Source organism: Microtus oregoni, unplaced genomic scaffold, assembly GCF_018167655.1.
Source record: "Microtus oregoni isolate MIOR12 unplaced genomic scaffold, Mior012 000012F_ref0000307, whole genome shotgun sequence".
In the NCBI taxonomy this organism is placed as follows: Eukaryota; Metazoa; Chordata; class Mammalia; order Rodentia; family Cricetidae; genus Microtus; species Microtus oregoni.
In genome coordinates this window covers 19,953,083-19,978,164 of record NW_024543071.1, presented here as the reverse complement: position 1 = coordinate 19,978,164, position 25,082 = coordinate 19,953,083, and the positions used below count along the sequence as shown (strand labels likewise).

The following is a 25,082-nucleotide window of genomic DNA, read 5'->3' as shown; positions in this document are numbered from 1 at the left end:
AGCATGCAATGACCCAATCATGGGCGTTAATGTCCTCACCTACCTTTTCCCCTGGGGTGACAGAGATCCTCCAGACACAGTGGGAATAAGAGGGGTAGCCGTTTGGAAAACCAGGCGCCGAAAAGTTTCCTGTTGTGTCCTGTAGTGTCTCCCCACATGCTGCATAAGCAAAACAACAGTTTGATACAGGCACACACAAGCTCCCCCTCCCTGACAGGCTACCCTGCCCAGGCCTGTGAGGTAACAGCCTTTCCCAAGCCAAGGCCCTGTGAATGACAGACAAAGAGTCAGCCAAGTAGATAGCCTGGGCAAGCAAAAGTAGATCTTGGTGCCAAGAAGTAGCACCAAGGGCTTCTGCCAAAGGCTCTCAGCATGGCTTGATCTGGGTTCAGAGCTCAGTTCTCCAGCCAAGAGCTGAACCAACTCAGAAGGCCAGTGAAATTGCCTATATCACATGGACCGGGTCCACTCAGGGTTTGGTGCCCAGAGTGTTCCTGAGATTGTAGAATTGATTGACTGATTGATCGATGAGAGAGGTTCAGCCCAGAACCCTGGGCATGCTAGACAAGTGAGCTACAGATTTCCCAGCCACGCTGGAGCCTTCATAGTCACATCTATAGCAGGGAGAATACAGAAGTCAGGAAAGTCAAAAGAATCATTCTCTAGAGCCCCTTTTAAATTCTTTTCTTTTCGCTGTTCACCTCTGAGAGAGCTACCAAACAAGCAGAAAGGCAGAGAAAAGGGGAGACTCGGTTCAGGCTGCTCTATGAGGGTGGCCTGCAGTGTGCTTTTGGAACCTGTTCATCTTTGAAGGTTGCCCAGTAGTGAATGTGTCTAGAATATAGAACCTGCATGAGGAAAAAAAATACTTCCTCTACCTTGTTCTTAAAAGAAATGAAGAAAGATAGACCTCTGTAGCTTGGGAGCAAAAGACATTTGTATTTCCTGAACCCTGGGGATTGACACCCCTAAAATGCAAAGGTAGTTGCTTGCTGAGTGGCCCCCCACCACAAAGCGCAGGGAATGAGCATCCTCAAGCATTTTCTCCTACTCTTGAACCCATCTCTGCTTGGCTACCGCCCTAACCCCAATCTGCAACGACCCCTCAGAGCATCCGCTGCTGCTCTTGGAGCTCCAGGAAGGGGCATGTGGAGAGCTGCCCATCACTTGCCTCAGGAAGTCCCAGCTATCAGGGCCTCCGTGTCACATTACAGAACAACTGCCAAGCATAGTGAGGCTCACTCCCAGCAGCCAGCACCCCCGAGGGTTCCATGGAAATTACTTTAGAATAATCATCAGCATTCTGCAAGAATAGACACATTACTGTGTGCTCCGGGATATTTACCAGCTGCCGGGAAGCCTTCTGGGAAATAAACAGCATATAGAGTGTAACTAAATAAATACTATGGCATTTCCCAGGGAACGATATAAGGTTTCCCTTTACATTCAGAAGGTTATATGATACGTGTGTCCTGTATTTCAGCCCTAGCATGCCCCCTAGATGGCTGAGGGCTGGATGAAAATGTTTCCTCGTTCCATAAGGATGTAGCCTACCCAGCCTTTGTCCCCATGGTCCTGCACTGTAGGGCAATGTCACAGCCCAGATTTTCTCCAATGGCCCCAGTTTCAAATATTCCACCACAGATCAAAACACATCTGGTTTGAAGGATGTGGAAAAGGCTACCGGAGCCATTGGCGATGGAACTTCCTTCTGTCCTCCACACACCCCTGAAGTACACTCTGTCCCGTCAGTGGCACAAACAATACTTTGCTCAGGTCTAGAAGTGCCTTAGGGCACTGACCCCAGGGTGACTTGGGATGAAAAGAGGCCAAAGCTGGTTAGTTTAAACAGAACACCTGGGAAGAGCATCCTGATGAGGAATTATCTAGATCAGCTTGCCCTGAGGGCTTGTTTGTAAGAGGCTGCCTTGATTGTTATCTGATGCAGGAAGACCCAGCCCAAAGTAGGTGTCACCATTGCCGAGGCAGGGGGTCAGTCCCAAGCTTTACAAGACAGAAGAAAGCTACCTGAGATGGCATGTAGGATCCATTCATTTCTCTCTCTCTCTCTCTCTCTCTCTCTCTCTCTCTCTCTCTCTCTCTGTTCTTGACTGTGGCCATTTGAGCTACAGCCTTGACCTCTCCGTACTAACGGATTGTAACTTGAAACTGTAAGCCAAATAAACTCTTCTTCCCCATGGCTTTCTGTCAGTGTACTTTATCACAGTGACAGAAATGAAACCAGGCTGGAGATGAAGGCAAGAGGGCCAGTCTAAGGAGAAGGGACTGCAGTCCTAGCTCAGGAGAAGCCGGTGCTCTGTCCCCAAGATACTCTCTGATCTTTAACAGCCGGTAATCAGCCCTGAGGCCACAGCCCAGAAACTTGCTCTGACTGTAGCCTTTGGGAACCAGACCCCTGTCATCCCCAAAGCTTTTCTCTCACTCTCTGTCTTCCTGCCAGAAACTCTTGTTCCTTCCTTTTTCATATTCACATTCTCCAGTTCCCTAGAAAGAAGAGGGGCTCTCGGTGCTTTGGGTCACACTGTATTGCATTCCACTTCCCCTCTTCCCTGTGCACCCGGGGCTTCGCCAGGGAACTTCAAAAGCCTCCCATAGTCAGGCTGTGAGCTCTGAGCCTGCGATATGCTTCTCCAATTCAGCATTCTGCACTGTACTGTGTACTCCCTAACAAAGACACCAGAAACCACAGCTGCCAAGGAGTTCAGTTCCCCACGGCGCTTCCCAGCAAGAGATGGGGTTGCTTGCACACAGCATGCATTGTGTGGCGTGGGAGGCTAGGTGTTGCTCAGAACCCCTGTGGCTCACAGTTACCTGGGCACTTGTACAGCTTCCTGGCTTGAGCTATATCTCCCTGACTGAGCCGAACGCGTTGGCCAATGGTTGGCCTGACGCCATTGTCGTCTCGACGGGGTAGGATGGTGTCTAAGAAAACTCCTCTACAGAAAAAAAAAAGATAGAAAGAAAAGTCAAGGCTGCCAGGCTGTGTGTGAGGAGATTCCCAGTCTTCATTTAGTCCTTGGTCACCCATCATCATTCCTGTCCCCGTCACTTGCCACCCCCTCCCCCTGCTGGTATGACTGAGTGGTTTCTTCACTCAGGCCGCCTTGCCACATTCCATCCCATCATTTCCCAATGGGAAGGCAACTGCCAAGTTGAAAAATATACTCTAGTCCAGTAGTCTGAAACCTGCCTGACTTATGTGTACTGAGTGCTTCCGTGGAGCCCCTGACAGGCCCTCACCCTGGGGCCATCATGCTGTACAAACTGGAGACCACCATTCAGAGATCACGGTGTGAGTGGTGCCCCCCAGAGCTGTGCACTGGGCAGTACTTTGTATAGATAAGTCTTGGAACTGCTTCAGAAAGAGCCTGGGAACTGGTTCAGCGGCTGAATCAAGAGCAATAGAGGTCATCAAAAGATGTCAGGCTGATATTCCTACGCCGGTCCTGCGCCTGCCTTGTAGGTTGACTCAAGAATCCCCTTTCCTTCTCTGAACCTTTCTGAGCCTCAGTTTACTCCACTGTTCAACAGAAGATTGGCTGGTTGGTTGTGATGGCCCCTCCTAGTGCTAGCACCTTATTCTATACTGCGTGACTAAGATCTAAAATGTCAGGGGCATTTCCCAAACACAAGAGGACCCTCAGATGTCTAACTGAGCCCTAGCCTAGTCACACCTCGCTGCATAAACCTCCTCTGGCTCTCGACCCTCTGTCTGGGCCTGTCCTACACACTGTCCCTTCTCCAGCTGTCATCTGTTCCTTTCTTAAGCAACTTCCTGAAAAGTCTTTTCTCCCTTCTTGCTTGATGTTTGGCTTTCATTCACTCTGCCCTCCGACCGGGACCTAACTGGACCAGCGGTGATCGTGTGTGCACCTTCGGCGGGGTCTTCTCAGTCTTCACCTGTCTCTCTATATCTCGGAAAGCTGTCAGCGCCTCTTCCCCACTATCCTCTTCCAGTCCTCAGGCACTGCTGTGTGAACCGGGAGAAAGCAACCCCTTCTGCTTCCTGCATGGATGATGCCCCTGCCTCTGTTCTCTGTCCATGCAACACCACCAGAGAGCTTTAACGACCCACGGAGAACAGTTTCCAGTTCAGAATCATCTAGTAGATCCCAATATCTGGTACCACTCCATGAACTGTACCATGGACCAAGATACTACCCTAAATTTGGCGCCCCATTGAGTTTTCCCATCCTGTGCTTGTCCCCTGACCTTTGTCTCTGGAGAGTAGATTAAAGGGGCTCTCAGTTCCTCCCTGTCCCTTACTCTTTTCTTACTGAAACAAATGACCAAGTTCTGTCCAGGGTACCTTGTAGGCACCCCTTGAGCCCAGACCTTCCTCCTGGCTCCCAGTATATGTCTGAGTTCACGTGATTGGCACTTCTTCTTCCTGAATTTTCTTTAGAAACTTCCTAGCTGGGTTCCTCTCAGTCTCCTTTGCTCCAGTCCTGTAGTGCTGTAATATGGCCACTCCATCAAGCTAGGATAGGTGTGTGCTTGGCGACTTCCTGCCACTTGGGCCCTTTGCTCCTAACTTCCGACTTCCTCTCCTGCCATGCCTCCATGCCATGCATGTTTCTAGGCCCCAAACAACCCCTGGGTACACTGTCCTCTCCCCAGGCTACCCCCGCCCGACTGTTTTGCCTACTTACAGACTCCGATCTATTCTCCAGATCACCATCAGCAATCCTTCCCCCTTAAAAGCCTTCCGGGACCGGTTCTACCCCTCCCATCTGGTGTTGCCATATTCTCTTGACTAGTTTTTTATCATCATTTTTTTTTAATGTGTTGGTGATATTTTCTCCCCTGCCAAAAGTAAGTTTCTCCAGACTAGATTTCTCCTTTCTGTCCTTACGGACTGAGGGAGGGGGAAAAGCCACAAGCTCCACCCATTCTAATTAAATTATGTAGCTGCAATCAGGAATTATTTTCAAAAAAAAACTTCACAGAAGAGTTATTTACATTCAAAAGAACCAGCTAAAATATACACAGCCTAATTATTAGGAGTTCTCTCTCTCTCTCTCTCTCTCTCTCTCTCTCCCCCTCTCTTTCTCTCTCTGTCCCCCCCCCTCTCTCTCACACACACACACACTCTCTTTCTCACTCTCTCCTTCTCTTTCCCTCCCCAGATCTGTGTTCTCCCAAATTCTCTGCCACACTGGATAACACACATCTCCATTCCTTTCTGTCGACATCACCTTGTTATCTTTTTGGCTGTGAGATACTTGTTTTTCTCAGTCCGACTTCTAGCGCGTGTCCTCTCCAGTGAGCACAAGAGACACCAGATCCTCCGCAGAGGTCCCCTGTGGCCTGCTTTGCCTGCCGGCTAACCCTCTGCCCTGACATCTGAGTCTCATGTCCTCCTCTTCCACAATCCCCTAAGACACTTCAGGGGCAATCTTCTTCCTTCTTCATACTGGCCTTGAAGTCCTAAATCATAACTCCTAAGACAAATAAAATTCTGAATTCTGCTACCTGCTACTTGACAGACACTTCTGCCCTAACAAAAGACATGGCACCTTGTGACAGCTTCCCTGAAGGAGAAATTTTGCAGCAAAAAAAAACACATATAAGCATGTTGTGTATGGAGTAGCCTGGGCTTAGCCGATGACTGGCAAAGTCACCAGTAGGCCTGCCGTGTTTACACAATGTTTTCTCTACTTTCTTAGGGACTCCCTATGCGTCAGATAGACCCTTCCTATCATTTCATCTTCATAAGACCCTGGGAGCCAGTCCCATGGTCACCAGACTCCCCGAATGACTTGGTGTGCGGACAGAGCTACAGTGGAGAGCCAGCCCCCACCCCTAGGCAGGTCTGAAGCCTTCTGTCAGCCATCTTCATCTTTCTGTCTAGTGTGTCCCACTGCTCGAGGAACAATAGGCTTCCATGCACTGTTAGTGGTGGACTCGTACAACGGAGGTTTGAGACAAAGGCAGTGCTGACTCATACCCAGTCTTTGGAGCTAAGATATCCGTGGAATCCCCAAGTTACTGACAGACCACCGAGTTCTGGCGAATGTCCACTCTCAGAGCCACCCTGTATGTATGTATGCAGCTCCTTTACCCTTTCCGGGTGGACAGTGTCCAGTACCAACTTCAGGATAAACTGGGAAAGTTTGACGGATGCCTTCGGGGAGAAAATTGTCAGCTCTGGGTTTTCCAAACAAAGACGGCCCTGTAACGGAGAACTGTCTCCTCGCCTCCTGGACCCGTGCCCAGCAAAACTTCTAAGGACACTACTCCCCACTGCCTGGGTCCAACCAAGGGGAAAGGAGAAGAAAGGCAATAAAACCAGAGGGGACAGAACTGGAAGGAGACAGCTCAGGTCGTAAAGAGACTCAGAGACTGCGTTTCCCATCAGCAGGAAGGGTTTTATCCCACAGGCCTGTGTTCCGCTGCTCTTTCACAAGCTGAAAAGTGAGGTACAGTGGAGCCCCAGGGGAGAAACGACCAAGAGACATGAGCTACAGTTAGGAGGTAGAGAAGCCTCTGGGGGAAAAAATGCCAAAAGAGCCTGCCAGTCAGAGCCCATGGTCCAAAACGGCTTTCTAAAATGTCATACAGAAAACCATCTCAAATGCCATGCAGGGATCCACCTGCAGCAAAACGTATTAGGAGGGGGATATTCCAAGTTCTGGGGCAAGAATTGATTAGAGGGCTGGGGTAGATGGTTAAACAATGTACCTCACCTCTTCTGGGTGGCTCTGACGGATAGGGTGTGAGATAAGCGATGTCACACAGTTCTAGAGCCTGACCCTTTAGCGGCTTGCAGCTACCTAGGCTGCCCTCCAATGGCCCTGAGCCTTCAAGCAGAGAAGGGCCTGGCAAAATCTCCTGAAGGGTGGGAGGTCATGTGAAGGCAGACCACAGGCTGTGGCCAGCTGGCACCGAGTGGGAGATGTGTGACTGGCTGGCCATCTTAGACTCCCCAGACGCCAAACGACTGGCGAGGGCAAGAGCTCTGGGCATGGCCAGAGAAGAATGAGCTGGGCTGACTCAGGGTGAAAAACAAAAACCCCAGTAAGTCGCGGTTTCGAGAGCCTATGTTTGGCAGGGAAATTGTGCAGCAATAGGTATTGTAGCCGTAACAGAAGTCAGCCTTGGGAGAGTCGCTCTGCACCGGTTGCCCATCGTGCGCCAGTGCTGCTGTTCCTAGCCAATCTCCCTCCTAGGCACTTTGAATACGCTGGGATTATTTTATGGGTTTGGCTTGAAGATTTCCTCTGGTCTGTGCTGATAAGATAGCTCATGCTGACTTTGGAGTTAAAAAAGGTTCCCTCCAGAGGGGCAGAAGCAATAGGATTATGAGCTAGAGACCATAGGAGAGGAAAAGATATTTAGGGGAAAAAAGCAAGAAAGTTAGGAAAAACAGAATGAGCCTCTGCTTAGCCTCTGGTTCCAGAACGTGGTGCAGTGGGTGACACAGAGCCAATGAGAGGAAGGCGGCTTTGTTCCTACAGCTCTACATGTCCTACATAGATGAGGCCTACAGCTCTGCATGTCCTACGTAGGCGAGACCTACAGCTCTACATGTCCTACATAGGCGACGCCTACAGCTCTACATGTCCTATGTAGGTGAGACCCACAGCTCTACATGTCCTATGTAGGCAAGACCTACAGCTCTGCATGTCCTATGTAGGCAAGACCTACAGCTCTACATGTCCTACATAGGTGAGACCTACAGCTCTACATGTCCTACATAGGCGAGACCTACAGCTCTGCATGTCCTATGTAGGTGAGACCTACAGCTCTGCATGTCCTATGTAGGCAAGACCTACAGCTCTACATGTCCTACATAGGCGAGACCCACAGCTCTGCATGTCCTATGTAGGCAAGACCTACAGCTCTACATGTCCTACATAGGCGACGCCTACAGCTCTACATGTCCTATGTAGGTGAGACCCACAGCTCTACATGTCCTATGTAGGCAATGCCTACAGCTCTACATGTCCTACGTAGGCAAGACCTATGGCTCTAATATCCTACATAGGCGAGACCTACAGCTCTACATGTCCTACATAGGCGATGCCTACAGCTCTACATGTCCTACATAGGCGATGCCTACAGCTCTACATGTCCTACATAGGCGAGACCTACAGCTCTACATGTCCTACGTAGGCGAGACCTACAGCTCTACATGTCCTACGTAGGCGAGACCTACAGCTCTACATGTCCTACGTAGGCGAGACCTACAGCTCTACATGTCCTACATAGGTGACGCCTACAGCTCTACATGTCCTACATAGGCGATGCCTACAGCTCTACATGTCCTACATAGGCGAGACCTACAGCTCTACATGTCCTACGTAGGCGAGACCTACAGCTTTACATGTCCTACATAGGCGAGACCTACAGCTCTACATGTCCTACGTAGGCGAGACCTACAGCTCTACATGTCCTACATAGGCGACGCCTACAGCTCTACATGTCCTACGTAGGCGAGACCTATGGCTCTATATATCCTACATAGGCGAGACCTACAGCTCTACATGTCCTACATAGGCAAGACCTACAGCTCTACATGTTCTACGTAGGCAAGACTTACAGTCTCCCTTCTGGAGAGGAGCAGCTGCCACATTTGTGAGTTTGTGCAAAGACTTAGAATAACGGACAGGATTTTCCTCACCCATTCCTCTGTGATGCAGCTCTCTAGGCCTTTTTCATCTCACACACTGACTTATAAACTTTACAAGAGTCTATTAGATACCTAGTATGTGTCGGGCACCCACTGAATGCTACACACTCCATGAGAATAAGGCAGTGCTGTGTCTAAGGTTCTCAGTCTCCTGGGGGAGAGAGGAACGTGGCAGATAAACAGAGATGGCTCAGCTGTTAAGGGCCAGTGTGGAGATTTGAAAGAAAATGGCCTCCTAAGAGAGTGGCACTATTAGGAGGCGTGGCCTTAGTGGGGTAGATGTGGTCTTGTTGGAGGAAGTGTGTCACTGTGGAGGCGGGCTTTGAGGTCTCATATATGCTCAAGCCATATCCTGTAATACAGACCACTTCCTGTTGCATGCAAGTCAAGATGTAGGCCTCTCAGCTACTTCACCAGCACCATGTTGCCTGCATGTCACCATGTTCCACCATGATGATAATGGGCTAAACCTCTGAAAATGTAAGCCACCCCAATTGAACATTTTCTTTCAAAAGAGTTGCCATGGTCATGGTGTCTCTTAGCAAGACTCACAACCAAACATTAGAAAGTGAAGAATTATGGAAGAGTTATGGAAGCTACCAAAATAAGACCCAAGGAACAAGCTTCTCAGTTGGGCCACTGTAATGTTATGTCCTTGACAATATGATACTATCTCTACAAACCAGTCCAGAAGCCCCTGGTTGATGGGTGGCACTAGGTTGTTCCCCGCCTGTTTTATAAGCTAAGTCTCAGTCTAGTACCAGTACCTGCATTCCCACTTGCCCTCTCATCCACAGTTAGGAAAGCCACTCCATAGGCTTCCTGGGCCTTGCTCCCTCTTCCAACTAGCTTCAATTATCAACTTGACATAGACGGGAATCATCTGAGAGAATTGTCTAGATAAAATTGCTTGTTGGGCATGCCTGTAGGGACTGTGATGGTTGTTAATTGATACACATAGGCACAATCTACTGTGGGTGACACTACCCTGGGAAGGCCATCATGATCCTGGGATAGTATAAGAAAACTAGCTAGGAGGTTGGGGAGATGGCTCGGTAGTTAAGAGAATTTGCTAGTCTTTCAGAGCACCCAGATTCGGTTCCCAATACATACATGGTAGCTCATATTAGTCTATAACCCTAGATTAGGGAATCCAATGCCCTCTCTGGCTTCTGAGGGCATCGAACATGGGTGTGGTACACTTAAATACATGCAGGCAAAACATGCCTACATATGAAATAAAAGTACATAAGGAGAGAGAGAGAGCATGGGCCTACAGAATGAGCTAGAAAACAGAATTCCTCTATGGTTATTTCATCAAGCTCCTGCTCTGACTTCCCTCAATGACACACTATGACCTGGAAGTATAAGATGAAATATATCCATTCTTCCTAAGTTGCTTTTGGTCGGAGTATTTTATCACAGCAACATAAAGGAAACTAGAACACTCCTCAACCCCAGAATGGACCCCTCAAGTCTAGTTGACCAGTCTAGAAGAGGAAACCCCTTCACTTCAGCTTTTCTGTGTGGCAATGCACAGGGTCACTGGTCAACTTCTTGCCTACTCTAGACTAAGAGATTGCTCAATGCACAAAGGCTGGAGCTGGAAGGGACTCAGGGGGTGGCTATGCTCCCATCCCATAAGGCAAGGTCAATTTCTCAATTCAGAGAAACACTCTCTGGTTAGGGCTTTGGGAACCCTGCTTGGGTGCAGCAGGCAGGTCAGGACTGAAGCGGATGTGTAGCCAGGCAAACAGCATCGCTAAGGAACTTGGGATTTACCAGTCTGGCAACCTCATGGAGAGGATTCCTTGCCCAAGAACCAAAGAACTCTCAGTGATCAGTTTCGTATCCAGAGCCAACACTGCCAAGACAACAACTCACTTTATCCCTGACACCCAGGGAGACTTTCTCCTTTGCCTTGCTACTAGGAAGGATGAGCAGGATTTGCTGTCCTCACTGACAAAACCATCACATCCTACTGGCCTGTATTTTGAGCTGAGCACTGAATTTATTTCAGGCTTCAACAGAGCTCTCTGTCTTCCAACCCTTGTCGTGTGTGTGTGTGTGTGTGTGTGTGTGTGTGTGTGTGTGTTGGAAACCACCTTGGACCTTTCTGGGAGGAAGGATTAGAAATGAACAGAGAGTTGTAAGAAGAGGAAAATATTTGCAGGGTCTCCTTTTACTTTCAGGTGTTTCTTTTAAGGGCTGCAAAGACCTACCAGCTGGGACTAGTGGGGTGCCCTTCTGTGCACACTACACTTACGTGACCTAGAGGCAGGAGCAATATAGAGAATATTTAACATCCCCATGCACAGCCCCATACATGGGACAGACCCCAAGTGTGCCTGAGGTAATTGGCAGGTCCCTCCTTCTCTGGTAAATAGCACCCATTCCCTGAAACCCGAAAGCAGGGAATTTTTGCCCTTGTTTTCATTCTGATCTGGGCACCTGTGCTCTCTCAAGATGGCTGGAGCTTAGTTTTCTTTGTCTCTAAAACAAACCCACGATTTATAGCCGTTCCATCTCTGACACAGCCTAGTTTCCAATAATCAGAGCCTCTTCTGGGACAATGGCAAGCACTTTCCAATTTATTTAAGATGTGTGTTAGAGATGCCCCAACCCAATGGGAATTTTACAAAAAGCCTCTGGGTTTTTCTCCCAGACAAGCTCTCCGTAATTTCTCTTTTCCGGTTTGCTCCTTGTGCCATGAGGGCATGATGGAACACCAGCTTCATGACGGGTCTCAATCTTATTAGCGAGAACATGATTAGATTGTATTTCACTGCGGCCCAGAGGCCACTGTATTTCAAGGATGGACAGGCCAGCCATGGAAGGAGCGTGCTGAGACCTGCTCATTCTCCACAGACCCCAGGGCTCCTCAGACCCAAGCCTGAGGCAGCTGCAATAAAGAAGGGGAGGGGACAGCCAAGGTTCCGACCTTGAGAAGGTGTTCCGGGCATAGTGCATGATACTGTCGAAGTCGTAGGTCTCACCCAAGGAGCTCACCTCGCCGGCTTCCATCTTTAGGAAATTATACTCCTGACCTGCGACACAACGTCTGTTAAGGACTGTGGAAATAAGTGGTACCCAAATGGTAGCTGTGGGGAGGAGGAGCGCCCAGGCAACTCCCTTCTTTTGTCTGAGTGGTCAGGTGAAGGACTTGTGGGCTTATGGTGATTGTATGAAATAGGCTAGAGGTTTGAAACGCTGGGCAAGCCCCGGGTTCTCTCTGTTCCACTGCCCAACACCTCTCCCAAAATATCACTTGAAACATCAGTTATGCTTACAGATAGATTAGCACTCGATCTCTTGTCCAAAATATTTCATTTAAAAGAAAAAAATTCTGATCTTGCAATTTGAAGAAGCAAGAAAATCAATCAGAAGGTTAAATCCAAATGTTTGTGGTTAGGGTCCTCTGAAACAGGTTTAAAGCAGTCTGAGGAGCTTAGTCGATGACTTGAGTTCGATTCTCAGAACCAGTATAAAAAAGCTGGCTTGGTGGCACCTAAGTGTAACTCTAACCTTGGGGACAGAGATGGGTAGATTAGATCCCCAGGGCTTACTGGTCACCATTCTAGCCCCCTTGGCAAACTCAGGTTAATGAGAAACCTTGTCTCAAAAAAGAGTGTAGAAAGGCCCCGAGAAAAAGCATCCAAGATTGTTCTCTGGCCTCCACATGCCACAAATATATAAACATACATGTACACATACATACCACAAAGAAGATTGAAGGCAGTCATATAACTCAGCTAACTACTTTCATGTTCATCGTCGACCTTTGGGTTGTAGCTTTTTGTTTGTGTTCCTTTGTTTTGAGACTAGATCTCATTACTTGACAGATGGATTTGAACTCAATCATAAACCAGGCTGGCCTCCAACTTGTGTTCCTCCTGCCTCAATTTCCCTAGTGCATGGCTTATTAGCAAGTACTACCTCAACAGGCTCCACTACAAACTTTTACATATTCAACATGAGAAGATGCATACATGTTTGATCTGCATTTGCTGTCTGACGTGGGGCAGCATGCGTCTAGGCGGGGCACTGTCTTTTACATGCATGTGTATCTTAGTTGCATTACAGCTTCAAAGGGCTGCATTTGTGGCAAAAGTGGCTCATAAAAACTGCCAGGAGAACTCCTCTTTTGGTTAATCAGTCCTGACACTGCTTAGGAACTCGAGTTGGTTTTCATTTTCCTTTACTATATGAAGGATCATGGCTTCTATCCCACTGGAAGCCACACGCTGCAGCAGCAGATAAGCTCTCGGGAAGGCCGCAGGCAGAAGGTAACAGGCTCATAACAAGTGCCTACAAAGTTGGGTCACTGCCCACCCCCATTAGCTATGGGTCTTGAGCAACTCCCAGCAGGGCCTCTTCTCACTGTCCCCAAGCCTCTGACTGTCCCCAGCTTGCTGGCTTCTAGACTCCACTCAAGATCCCTTACCTGGCTGGATGTTTTCTCTGATGATGGTAACATGCTGGTCTCGGTCTGGCCGAGTGTGTTCATGCCAGAACCCAACCACGTGGCCCAGCTCGTGAGCCACAATTCCAAACTTGTCACAGTTTTTCCCAATGGATATGGCCTGGGGGCCTCCTCCTCGACGTCCCACATAGGAGCAACAACTGGGAGATGGAAATATGGAGATTAGCAGGCCTGAGGACATCAAAGGAGGGGGGCAAGCTCTGTCCCACTTCATCTTGCAACCCATGGTGTATTTTTTTTTTAAAAAAAAAAAGGGAGATGGAGGGAGGAGGAAGGAAGGAAGGAAGGAAGAGAGAGAGAGAGAGAGAGAGAAAGGGGAAGGGAGAGAGAGAGGGAGGGAAGGAGAAGGCATTTCAGAGGTGGAAGTGTTTTCATTGTCCAAGTTCCCCCAACAAGACCACCATTTCCCCAGAATACACCTGGCCCTTTTGGTGATCACAGACCTCATTTAGAGCCTGAAGAAAGAAATGACCTTCCTACCCAGAATGAAGCGTGCCCACACCTGTCTCTCTTCTAGGTTATGAGTTCATGGGGCCTTCTTTGAGGACAAAAAGAGACAAGAAGTAGGTGGCTGGGTTCTGGAAAGGGTGTCTCTAGGTGTCATTGTTAGTGACTTTAGAGGAAGTCTATACTGGGCACAGTTACTTTTTTTTTCAAAAAAATATTCATTTATTATTCCTAATACACTGGTAAGCAATCGTTTTATGAGACTCTATTATTGTTTTGTTGTTGAATGATGTGGGGGAGGGATGATGATGATGCCTGTGTGTGCACACATGTGCATGTGTGTGTGTGTGTGTGTGTGTGTGTGTGTGTGTGTGTGATAACAGCACATTAGTGTGAGTGTATGTAAACCCTCGCATGTACATGGGTTTGTCGGAGAACCACGTGCTGGGAATTCGAACACAGATCCTCAAGCTTCCAGGGCAAGAACTCTTACACACTGAGGTATCTCTCCAGCCCTTTAGGATTACTGTTCAACTATGTAGCCTAGGGTAGCCTAGAACTCGTTATGTAGCCCAGGCTGACCTTAAATTCTTAATATCTCTGTCTCATTTTCTGAAGTGCTGGGATTCCAGGTGTGTGCCTCTGCACCAAGCTTATCATGCTACTTCAATAAAGGTATAAAAAAATAAATGAAAGGTGCAGGAGAGATGATTCCGTGGTCAAGAGCACTTGCTGCTCTTGCAGAGGACCTGGCTTTAGTTCCCAGCACCCAGGTGGCATCTCACAACTGCCTGTGAGGTCAGCTTCTAGGAATCTGATACCCCCTTCTGGCCTCTGCAGGCCCCGGGCCTTCATGAGGGGCACATTGTACACAAAGGCAAAATACTCATACACCTAAGATAAATCTTTTTTAAAAAAACAAATTTCCCATCATCCACATATTATCTATTGAGTATGTAAACATACATGTAAACAAATATGTGCGTGTTGCAAAAGACTGAACTCTCTCACTCCTATACCCAATTCTTATCCAAAACAACAAGCTGTATTTTCCCACTATAAGAATCTATCAGATGAAGCAGGCACAGAGAACATGCTTGACTTCTCATTCACTTTGTGCCCGATCCCCTTAGTCGAGTCTCTTAGGTTTTAAATTTCTCAGTTGACTTGGTGGGTTTTCCAGGCACATGGTCGCACGAACTCTCAACAATGCAAGCTTGGCTTTGTTGCCGCCAATCTTCACAGTGTTGCTCTCACTCTCCGCTCTAGGCACATTGCATTTCCAGAGCAGGGTTGCATAACTGTGGAGCCCAGAAATCTCTTTCAATTGCCTCTGAGTCTAACAGAAATACTTGTAGGATCAATATGTTCTTAAGCATACATAAAATATACACATAGGAATATAAAGCTGTCTGCACACGTGAAAACATGCACCTTTAGAACTGGCAGCTGCCCCTGTGATGCCTTGGTTACTTTTTGGAAACGGAAAGTATACGGCGGTCACCAAGATGACCTCAGCCTCTGTTGAGATACACACGGATGTGAGAGAAAGAATATTTCCAAGCTTTTTAGAGAACTATCATGGAACTGCTTGCTGTCCTAAAAGCACCCAAAATGGATGAAGAAATTAACAAGGTACAGATGTACCTCACATCTCTAGAGAAAGATGCTCTTCCTCTCACTGGGAAGTTTCAGTATCAAAATGGCATAGAAAGAGTTAAAAGAATTCCTCTTGATATTCTGGGTTTGGGGCTTGGAGGGCAAGCACTTCTTCCTCTGATTATCAGTTTCTTTAAAAGTTATTGCTCTGCCCAGCTGCGGCACTCCTGGACAAGCAGCCCAAGGGCCCTGTACCCTACCACAGAGGCATTGCAGTCTGTGTTTATTGCTGTTGTCTGTATCCATGACAGCGAGGAAACAGAACCAGCCTAGGGCCCAGCAACAGATCAGGGGATGGTGAGAAGGTGGTATGTACACACATTGGAATGCTATTCAGCTACAGAGGAAACTAAGATCAGGAAAACGGGTGGATCTAGAAAATATAATATTAAGTCAGGCGACCCCAACTCAGAAAGACAAAACCTGTGTGTTCTCCTTCACAGACAGATCCTAGTCTGTAATCATATTGTCTATAATGTAGAGTTGTAGACAAGGGTAAATGAATAAACTATAAAAGTCTAGCATGGTGACAGAGAGGATATCAGGTGATAAGAAAGGATGGGGAGTGGAAGGACACATGGGACATGAAAGAGGGAAAGGGTCTCTAAAATGGCAGACGTTCAGACACCCAAGCATAGTGAGCAGGGGGCACTAGCCACCTCATCAGCTATGCCAGCTGAGGCACTGGCCTCAGTCTTTCTCCATGTGAGCCATCAGCCAAGCTGTCCTGGTGATAGGACCATCAACAGGGTCTTCCTGGAGCCACTCCCCAACTCACCCGCTTCTACCAAGGACAACACGCTTCCAGCAAACCCTGGCCTCTCGCAAATCACAGCTCAGAGGAAACACACGGTGTGACTGGAAGTTCCAGCCCCTCATCCTGTGTCTGTCACTGGGCACTCTGCTGAGGCTCTGCCCTCCTGCTTACCCACAGGTCCGGTAGCTGAACACAATGAAACTCTCCTCGTCTGTCCTCTCGACGAAGGTCACACAAGTGTGCTTCTCCCAGTGTCTCATGGCCTGCTTAAAAATGGCCCTCTGGCTGCCTGAAACAACAAGGCACGCCGGTCATGTCACTCCTGGGCACACCACGCCCTCTTTCCACAGGAAGGCATAGTCTTAAGACAACGTTTGCTCTTGATTTTCAAAAATCTTGCTGATATTGGTATTATCTCATTTAATTCTCTATCGCCTTCCACATTTATAGAACAGGGAACTGCAGACAGAGATGTTAAGCAATTTATGAGGTGGAGCCAGGATACAGACCAGGAAGTCATGCCACGCCATGTGACACCGTGATACCTTTGTGTCCTCTGGTTACTGTGCGGACCGTGACACCCATGTGTCCTCTGGTTACCACGTGGAGCACTGCTCCTGTGCCTAGGGACTACCGTGTCTATGCTGCTAATCCAAGCTGGGGCCGGGAGCCACCATGGACAGCTCCATGCCTGTCTTCCTGCTGCCTTTAAGGCTAAATTATAAGAAACCCCTCTCTCCTCCAAGCCTTCAGAACAGGGACACCTCTGTAGGCACAGCGCCAGCAGAGACCCCGTGGGCCAGGCTACATGGGTACCAAGGAACCTTAGCTGGTGGGACTGCTGTGGTCCCAGCAACTGCTCATCCCCACTGAGTCCTCCTAGGAGGATTCTCTCACTGGCTCCAACGAGGTCACATCTAGGGCTACTGACCAGTAAAATTCCCTCCGATAACATAAGGAATGACCCCTCCAGGCCATATCCGCTCTGTCCTTGAGGTTGTGGCTCTCCGGACCCTGGCAGAGAAGGTCTTAGCTGTGGTGTCTGAGGTCCCAAGGCCAGGCAGAAATGTGGCGTTATCCTTGCCATCTGCAAGACAGTCAACAGATCAGTTACTTTGCCCACAAAGTCTTCGAGCTTTGCTTAAGCTAAAGGTTTTATTAAAGGTGGATTGACATGAGAGGTGGGAAACCCATGTTCTAAGGAAATATCTCACCCACAAAGGTTTAGGACCTTGGGAGGTAATGTTCCAGACCCAGGGACAAACATGTGTTGAGGACCCTGGGCTTCTGACCACAGAAGGTCTGATTTTGGGGGGGGGGGTCCTGAAAAAGCCTCACCCCCACGGATGCATAGAATTGAAAGGGCCCAGATAACTCTGAACTCTCTGGGAGGCCAAAGTTGTACAACAAGGGTAGCAAGCAGATTCAGTCCTTTGTCTTGACCTAAGAATGTCAGAGCTGTTACACACTTTGACATACTTTGGGAAAGTTAACCAGTTTGTTCTAGTGGCAGGGGGTGGGAAGAGAGTCTTTGCAAAACCGTTACTGGTAAAACAGAGCCTCCTAAAATCTCCCCAGTCTTCGTGATGCCTGGGCGCTTAAGAGAAACAGGAAGGAAACAAAAGGAGCTTGTTTCTGGGTCCAGGACCTTTACAAGGTGGCTCAGAGGTTATGAGCTGCTCTCCCAGGACCCAAGTCGAGTGGTGCCAAGGGAGTCAGCATCCTCTTCTGTTCTCCATGGTAACTGCACTCACACACACCTTCCCACCCATCCCACCTCACCCTCCTCCCACCCCACCTCACCCTCCCTGCCCACCCCAACTCACCCTCCCCACCCATCCCATACATAAACACATAATTAATTGTAATATTTTAAAAAGGCTCTGAGTCCAAAAGGGAACCCCACAATAGAGGGGATTTGGGGAAGAATGGGGTTCCCTAACTGAATCCGCACCATGCTGGACCTCCGTAGCGACATCCAGTGTGCTCGCTTAGACCTCCTCCTTCCTCTACTTGGAAACCGTCCCCAGTTCTTACACTTCCCCCTAAGAACAGCTATTAAAACTCACTTTTTTAAAAACCTTCCTTTATCTCATTTACCTAGTTACTTCCTTCTCTTTTCATTTTCTTATGTTTCTTTTCTTGCGTTTCCTTCCTTAAAAACGAGGAATTCAGCATAGCACTCGTTTCCCTATGCACTGCTCCCTGGGTGTTAGCGTATTTTCCATGTGTGCTGCCAAAGCATTGTCTAATTGCACGGGTCTGTCGTCACCGCAAAAGAAAACCCTGTCCCCATTACCAGTCACTTCTGGTTCCTCCCTCTGCTTCACCACCCCACGATACGCTGGTTTCTGTGGCTGCGGCTGTCCTGCTCACTCCATACGAGCCAGATCAGGCCACGGCCGCAGCTCTCTGGCTCTTCCCTTTAGGTTGGCGTATTTTCCAGGTTCCTCCACAGTCTCCGCATGAATCAGTTCTCCATCCTATCTTGCGGCTCAGTCGCACACCACTGCGGGGATAGACCACGCTTAGCTTCTCTGGTCTGTAGTGAGGCATCTGAGTCATCTCCACTTGGGGTTATTATGAGTTATTCGGCTAGGGACGCTCATGTGCACATCTGCTTTGATGGGCACAGATTTCCACTCTGCTGAGCACGTGCTGGGTGTGCAATGCCAGGCCGCAAGGCGTTGTTTAGCCTCTTCGAGAACTACCGGGCTGCGTCCTACAGCAGCTGTGTCACATCCTACCCTCCCCAGCAAAGAAAGAGAACCACACACACAACCAGGTGGGATTTGTTTGGAGCTGCAAGGTTAACTCCACACGCTTAAAACAGAAAAATCTTCCATGTCATTAAATTTTCTTCTATTACGTTTTGTTTATTCTGTGGGTGTGCATGTGTGTAGGTGTGTAGGGACGCATACCATGACCTGCGGGTGAAGGCCAGAGGACAACTTACTCGCGCTGGTGGTTTCTTCCTCCCACATGGATCCTGGGAATGAAATTCCGATTTTCAGATCAGCTGGCAGGTCCTCCCTGCACCGGGTTTTATTTTCAGTTCTATTTTTCTTTGTGCATATATGTTCCTGGGCGTGCAGGCCACATGCACATGTGGGTGCCAACAGAATCCAGAGAGGCCACTGGCTCTCCTGAAGCTGGATTTACGAGCGATTATGAGGCAACTGACATGGGCTCTTAGAGATGGAACTGGAAGGCCCCTGGGAGAGCAGGAAGCACTGTTGACTAGCGAGACATCTCCCCAGCCCAGAGCTATTCCTGTTTCAGTGAAGATCTCTGCACATAGGTTCAGTAGGGATTTGGTTCATATCTTCTCAACAGCAAGCACCTAGCTCTGCGCCCAGGCTGATCCCCTCCTCTCACTGGCTTTCTTTTCTGTCTGTCTTTTGGTCTTCTTCTTGCTTTTAATTAGATTAAGAAAACTCTCTATGCATATGTTTTTTATTTCCCTTAACTCTTTTTTTCTGATCATTAACTTTGGTTTTCAGTTTTAATAACCATACACAACCGAACAAAGAATGAGAAACGAGTGGACCAGAAGATCCGTCTGAAGAATCCAGAGTTCCAAGTTTCATTCTGAGAAATGAGGCTCTTCGTTTTGTTTTTTGTTTTGTTTTATTTTTCTTTTTTTGAGACAGGGTTTCTCTGTAGCTTTGGAGCCTATCCTGGAACTAGCTTTTGTAGACCAGGCTGGCTTCGAACTCATAGAGATCCACCTGCCTCTGAGAAATGAGACTCTTAAAGCTACTCCAGCCTCCACGTTTCCTGGCTGCTGTTGACATGCTTGAAAATTCCCAATTAGTCTCTATTAGCTGTGCTTTGTGTGTTTAGGAGACAGACACCTTCCAATTTACCCATTCCCTGCTCATAGGCCCCTACACCTTCTCCTACCTGGAATCATTCTCTCTAATGAGTTTAATTGTTCTTTCATGAGGATACTAACAATTCTCAGTCTTCATCTATAAATACTTTATCCCTTTCTCTTTTTTTAAAAAGAAACCTAAATTGACAGTATTTTTTTGCCCCATTCTAACTCACGGTGTGGGTGTTCACTGACTTTCTAGAAATCCTACTGGTTTGGTTACCCTTTAGACACGATCATTCAAACCCCCATTTCTCTACACCTTGGTGGTTGTTGGGTGGTGTTTTTCTCGTTTTGTTGATTGGTTTTGCTTTTTTGGTTGTGTTGTTGGTGGTGGTGGTGGTCTTCACATTTTGTGTCTGAAGCACAAAATGTGCTTCCTCTGAGCACTTACTCTGCAAGGTTTCCTGGGATCGATTTCCCACTGCGCTAACCCTTCGCTCAGCTGTGCTCATCACACCGATCATCCTATGCCTGCTGTGATGGATACAGCCCTCATCTACAAAGCCCTAGTCAGTGCGTCTTCAGACACACCTCCTTTCTTACCCTCTGTTTTAAATTCTTCCTCTGGTTTCTTCCACACTTTAGTCATACTTATTAAAATTCCTTCTGATTGTCATGTTCTTGGAGTCAGTTCCTTGATTTGTTGTCTTCTGACTTACCCTTCTTTGATTAACTTCCTGTGTTTCTAAAGTCTTAGGATTGTTTCTAGGCTAGTCATTGTTTTTTTAATTTAAAAATCTCTGAGAATTTAAGACATGAGTACTATATTTACACGATCTTCCCTCTTCCCTCTTTCCCTCCAACTCCTCCCACGTGTTCCAGACCCCTCCCAAATTCACGACTGTGTTTCCTAGAATTATTGTTATCGTTTTACACACATGCACGTTAAAAACCCTACCGAGCCCCATTTAGCATCGGCCACAAGTACACAGGTTTGGGGCCTCCTTCCAGGGGTGCTTTATGTGTGGATGCTGGCTGTGGACTTGCTTTGTATTTGTTCAGCACTCTTGAGAAACTATAGATCTCGGGTGAATTTTTTACATCAATTTCTCCATTACGGGGTTCATAGACAGGAAGACTGAAAACGACACCTGCTTGAGGGCCAAACTTTGTGTCTGAGTCTCTCCCAGAAGATATTTCTGCTTCCCTTTGAGCCTGGACACATAGCAAGGTTTTGTCCCTGTTCCCTGAGCCCTTTGAGGACCTCTGTTTTCTGTGGGAGAGCACTCACCACTGCCTGCTACACATAACACAAGGGGCACATCCCCTGAGCCTAGAATGGCATTGCACTGTCTTAGTCCAGCTTCTCTGGCCTGAACAGTCCCATCAGCATCTGGGCCTCCTGGGGATTTACATTCCTGGTGTCTCCTCATCAGCCCACCCTCCTTCCCTCTGAACTTGGTGACCAGAGCGGTGCGCACAGACTGCACACGGCTTTCTAGAAATTCCCTGACCCTATTCCCACACCTAGAAATAGCTATAGAATACAGCTTAAACCTGAACCTGTTTTACTGCTCGAGTTTCTAGAACAGAAGTCACACACTTGCAGTCTTGGGATCAGTCCAACCCACAGATGTGTTTCGTTTGGCCTGAACACTTTTGGCATACACCGTGTTTAAAAAAAAAAATCTCACTTTGGAAGCCAACTCTTGGAAACTCCAAAGATTTCACATAACAATTTTTTGGGGTTTTTTTTATCTTTAAAATTTTATTTATTTATATTTATTTATTTACTTACTTATTCTTTGGTTTTTCAAGACAGGATTTTTCCATGTAGCTCTGATGTCCTAGAACTCACTCCATAGACCAGGCTGGCCTTGAACTAAGAGATCCACCTCCCTCTGCCTCCCTGGATGCTGGTATTAAAGGTATGCACCACCACCACAAGGCAACAAGACTAGCTTTCTCTATAGCCCAAGCTGGCCTTAGACATATAGCAATCCTCCTGCCTCTGTGTCCTGAGTGGTGGGATTATAGGCATGTGTCACTGTACCTGGAATCTAATTTGTTTGTTTTAGAATGGAAAGACCTGGAGGTGGCAACAGTGAGTGGGGCTGTCTACTGCCTGGCTACAACTTGCTGGAGTGGGGAGTACCTCACCCCACAGTCAGGCTGCTGGTTCTCCCTCTCCCACTCCACACTGTCCACCCAGACTGTTTACACAGCCCCTATGCATATTCTATTTTGCTATCCAGTCTTATAATTAATTGTTTCAAGATTTCAAGTGCTAGCCACCCGGAAGCCCCATGAGGGCAAGAACTGTGGCTGGCTTTTTTTGTGGCTCTGTTTTAGATGCCTACACGGTACCTAGAGGGTGGCAGCATTCACTATTTTTGTGTTTTGCATGAATGAATTAACAAACAGACAAGCTAGTCTAAAAATAAACAGCCCAAGAGTCCAAACAGCTCTGTGGCGGAAGCCTCTCCAAAGGGTTGGCAACAGCGAAGCCCTTCATGTTCACATCCTGAGACTCATCCTGTCTGAAGTAATCACAGGCAGAGATGGAGCAAGTGGAAGTTTGTTATTCTGATCCCATATGGTTTTCAACAAGTCCCTTAATTTTCCTCTGCTGCCAATTCTCCTTTGGAGAATGGGCAGAAATACTTCACCATTCTAGGGACGAACACTGAGACATCCCATGGTGCCTGGACAAGCTGTGCTATATGGACACGTGACCTAGCATTGGAAGGGCTGATTTTATGTGGCCAAGTCAGCATGGGAAAATCTTAAGTGCACCTGGAAACAGACTGGGGTGTAATTTCCAGAGATGGCTTACTGAATGACAGCTTCCCCTTCGGTCCAGTGAGAAATTTAATTTGCCGAGGACTCAACACAGGAAGCATTTGCCGATTAAAAATATGTCTAAACAGATGTTCTGCTTAGCCTGGAAGAGGGATCTTAATGCAACTGTCATTATTGGATTTTCTTGGATTACTACTATCTGGAACCAGAGTCCAAATAGAAGGATGTAATTATTTATTATGGCCAAGAGTTCGGTATTTCAAGAGGAGCTCAGGGGCATCTGAAAGGATTTAACACACTGGGGGTGGAGTGGGGGTGGAGTGGGGATGGAGTGGGGGGATACAGGCCATTTAACTCCCTGGCTCTGGGAGTGACATGTCCTCTCTGAAAGAATGAAGTGGCCATTGCTACTCAATATTTCATTTCCAGCTGAAGGCACAGCCATGCCATAAACAAAGCCACGACTGATCAAACTTCTCAAGCAAAGAGCTCTCGTTTTTACATTAGACAAGGGGTAACTCACATACTAGAAGCAAGCACCCTGAATGCACAGATATCTGTAAAACTCTCGCCCCGCAGGTAACGGCCAGAGTCCCATCATGCTGACCATTTGAAGACTCAGGAGCAGTTCCTGCTGAAAATTATTCTGTGCAGTGGCTCTCAAACCTGGGTGCGCTTTAGAAACACTGAGAAAGGTGCTTAAAAAAATATAGTTATCTGCCCTTGTCCTGAACCTGTGGCCCAACAGGCCTGGAGGCCTGGCACCTGCCATTTTGAAACCTATTGAGGACAAAGCTCCGTGGAGTTTGGGAACCAGTGATAATGCTCAAAGGCTGAGATTAAGAGTTTTAAGGGCAGTGAACTTAAGATAAACACCGCTGGTTACCTCCCGTGTGGCTCTGCACAGACATCCCCTGAGCCTGACTACTTCCTGGAGCACGGCTATGAGATAAGCATGGAACCAGATGGAGACTGTCAATCACTGAGATGAGCAGAACTGTACAGAACTTAGGGGATTGCCTGAAGCTGACGAAGCTCAAATGGGGGCCTGGCGTTAGTTAGCTCTGTGGTTATCATCTCTGGACACATGAGACATGACACTCGGCGATTCGGGTATGGAACAGCATTTTGGAATGCTGATGTCTGTGGGATCCTTATTTTGGGGTGTAAACAGCTCCCATTTTTCTTCACATTGGAACAAAGGCGTTACAGTCTGATACCAAATGGGAAAGAACCATGTTCTCTTATGAGTAAGGTTCTAGATACCAGACTCTACTCAGCCAGCCAAAGGCGCATCCTTGCAACAGTTACACACGCCCTCACTAACAGCCTCACAGACTTGAGTATGTGCTAAACTCTCAGCTTCTGAGAAGGGGCTGCTCTGATCAAGGCTTTATGGGAATGCTGGGTGAATGGCCTAGATAGAGATCAGCCCAAATCTGCAGGCACAAATTCCCACCTTGAGGACTGAAGGGAACCACATAGTGCCAGGAAACCAACTTCTGCTAGAACTAAGCCAGAATTCCCCCTCAGACTCCCTTTTCTGCTCAGGTAGTCTCCTCTGGATTCATGGGAAATAGGTGGGCTGCAATTAAAGAGAAATCTAGGGTTGGCATTTCCTATCTGCAATTCAAATAAAAACAAGATGTGTCCCTGGCAGGCATCCATCGGTGTCCTAGAGGGATGGGATGGGAAGGAGAGAGGGACAGGCTTAAACAACTTCCTTTATTTCAAATTCGGGGTCTCATTACTCCCCTGGACTAAAGACCTCCTTGTCTGCAACTGTGGGGTAGTGCAGAGAGACTGACCTAGCCTTGACATTCACTGACTTCTTCAGACAAGGCGGGGCCGTTCCAGGGGCAGCCCTGTAGACCTAGCAGGCTTCAGAGGTGTACAGGAGAGAAAGCATTATCTTCATCCTGCCTAAAAACCCTCCGGCATCTGCCTCACTGCTGGCCATGTATGCAGCCCAAGTAGACGCAGAATTTTAATGGGCTGCAGGAGGCTTATTCCTTCCTGTGCTCTGTGCAGCTGTGGAACAGCTGTGGGAGCTCAGTCCAGGGTTGATGATGCACTCAGTGCTGGTGTTATCGTTCCTAGAGGGGAAGGTGGGAAGGAAGAAATGTATGGAGGCTGAAGTGGCGCTATATACTGTGATCCCAGCATTTGGGGAGGCCGAGGCAGGAGCATCTTGAGGTCAAGGCCAATCTAGACTACACGTTGAGACCATCTTCAAGACAAAACAAAAATGGAAAGCTGAGTCTCACTTATCCTTTGGGAGTCTTGGTTATGCGCTTTATATGAATGAATATCTCTAATTCTCTCCAAGCTTCAATGAGGAGTTAAAGTATCCAGTGTCATAGCTACTAAAAGGCTGAGCTGGGGTTCAAATCCAAGTGTTTCTGACTCACCTCGCTTTTTTGATTGGGTGATTTTCATGCCCCCCAAACTAGTAAAT

General features: G+C 47.8%; 1 protein-coding gene across 1 annotated transcript in view; it reads right to left on the bottom strand.

The window, feature by feature from the left end:
• Tll2 (tolloid like 2) overlaps nucleotides 1–25,082 on the bottom strand; it is a 120,613-nt gene that overhangs the window by 31,282 nt on the left and 64,249 nt on the right. The window contains exons 4-9 of the mRNA XM_041661790.1: nucleotides 16,934–17,089; nucleotides 16,174–16,291; nucleotides 13,101–13,279; nucleotides 11,598–11,703; nucleotides 2,833–2,957; nucleotides 44–159 (exon numbers count right to left, since the gene is read on the bottom strand). Coding sequence (XP_041517724.1) covers nucleotides 44–159; nucleotides 2,833–2,957; nucleotides 11,598–11,703; nucleotides 13,101–13,279; nucleotides 16,174–16,291; nucleotides 16,934–17,089 — 800 coding nt within the window. The remainder of the gene's footprint in view (nucleotides 1–43; nucleotides 160–2,832; nucleotides 2,958–11,597; nucleotides 11,704–13,100; nucleotides 13,280–16,173; nucleotides 16,292–16,933; nucleotides 17,090–25,082) is intronic.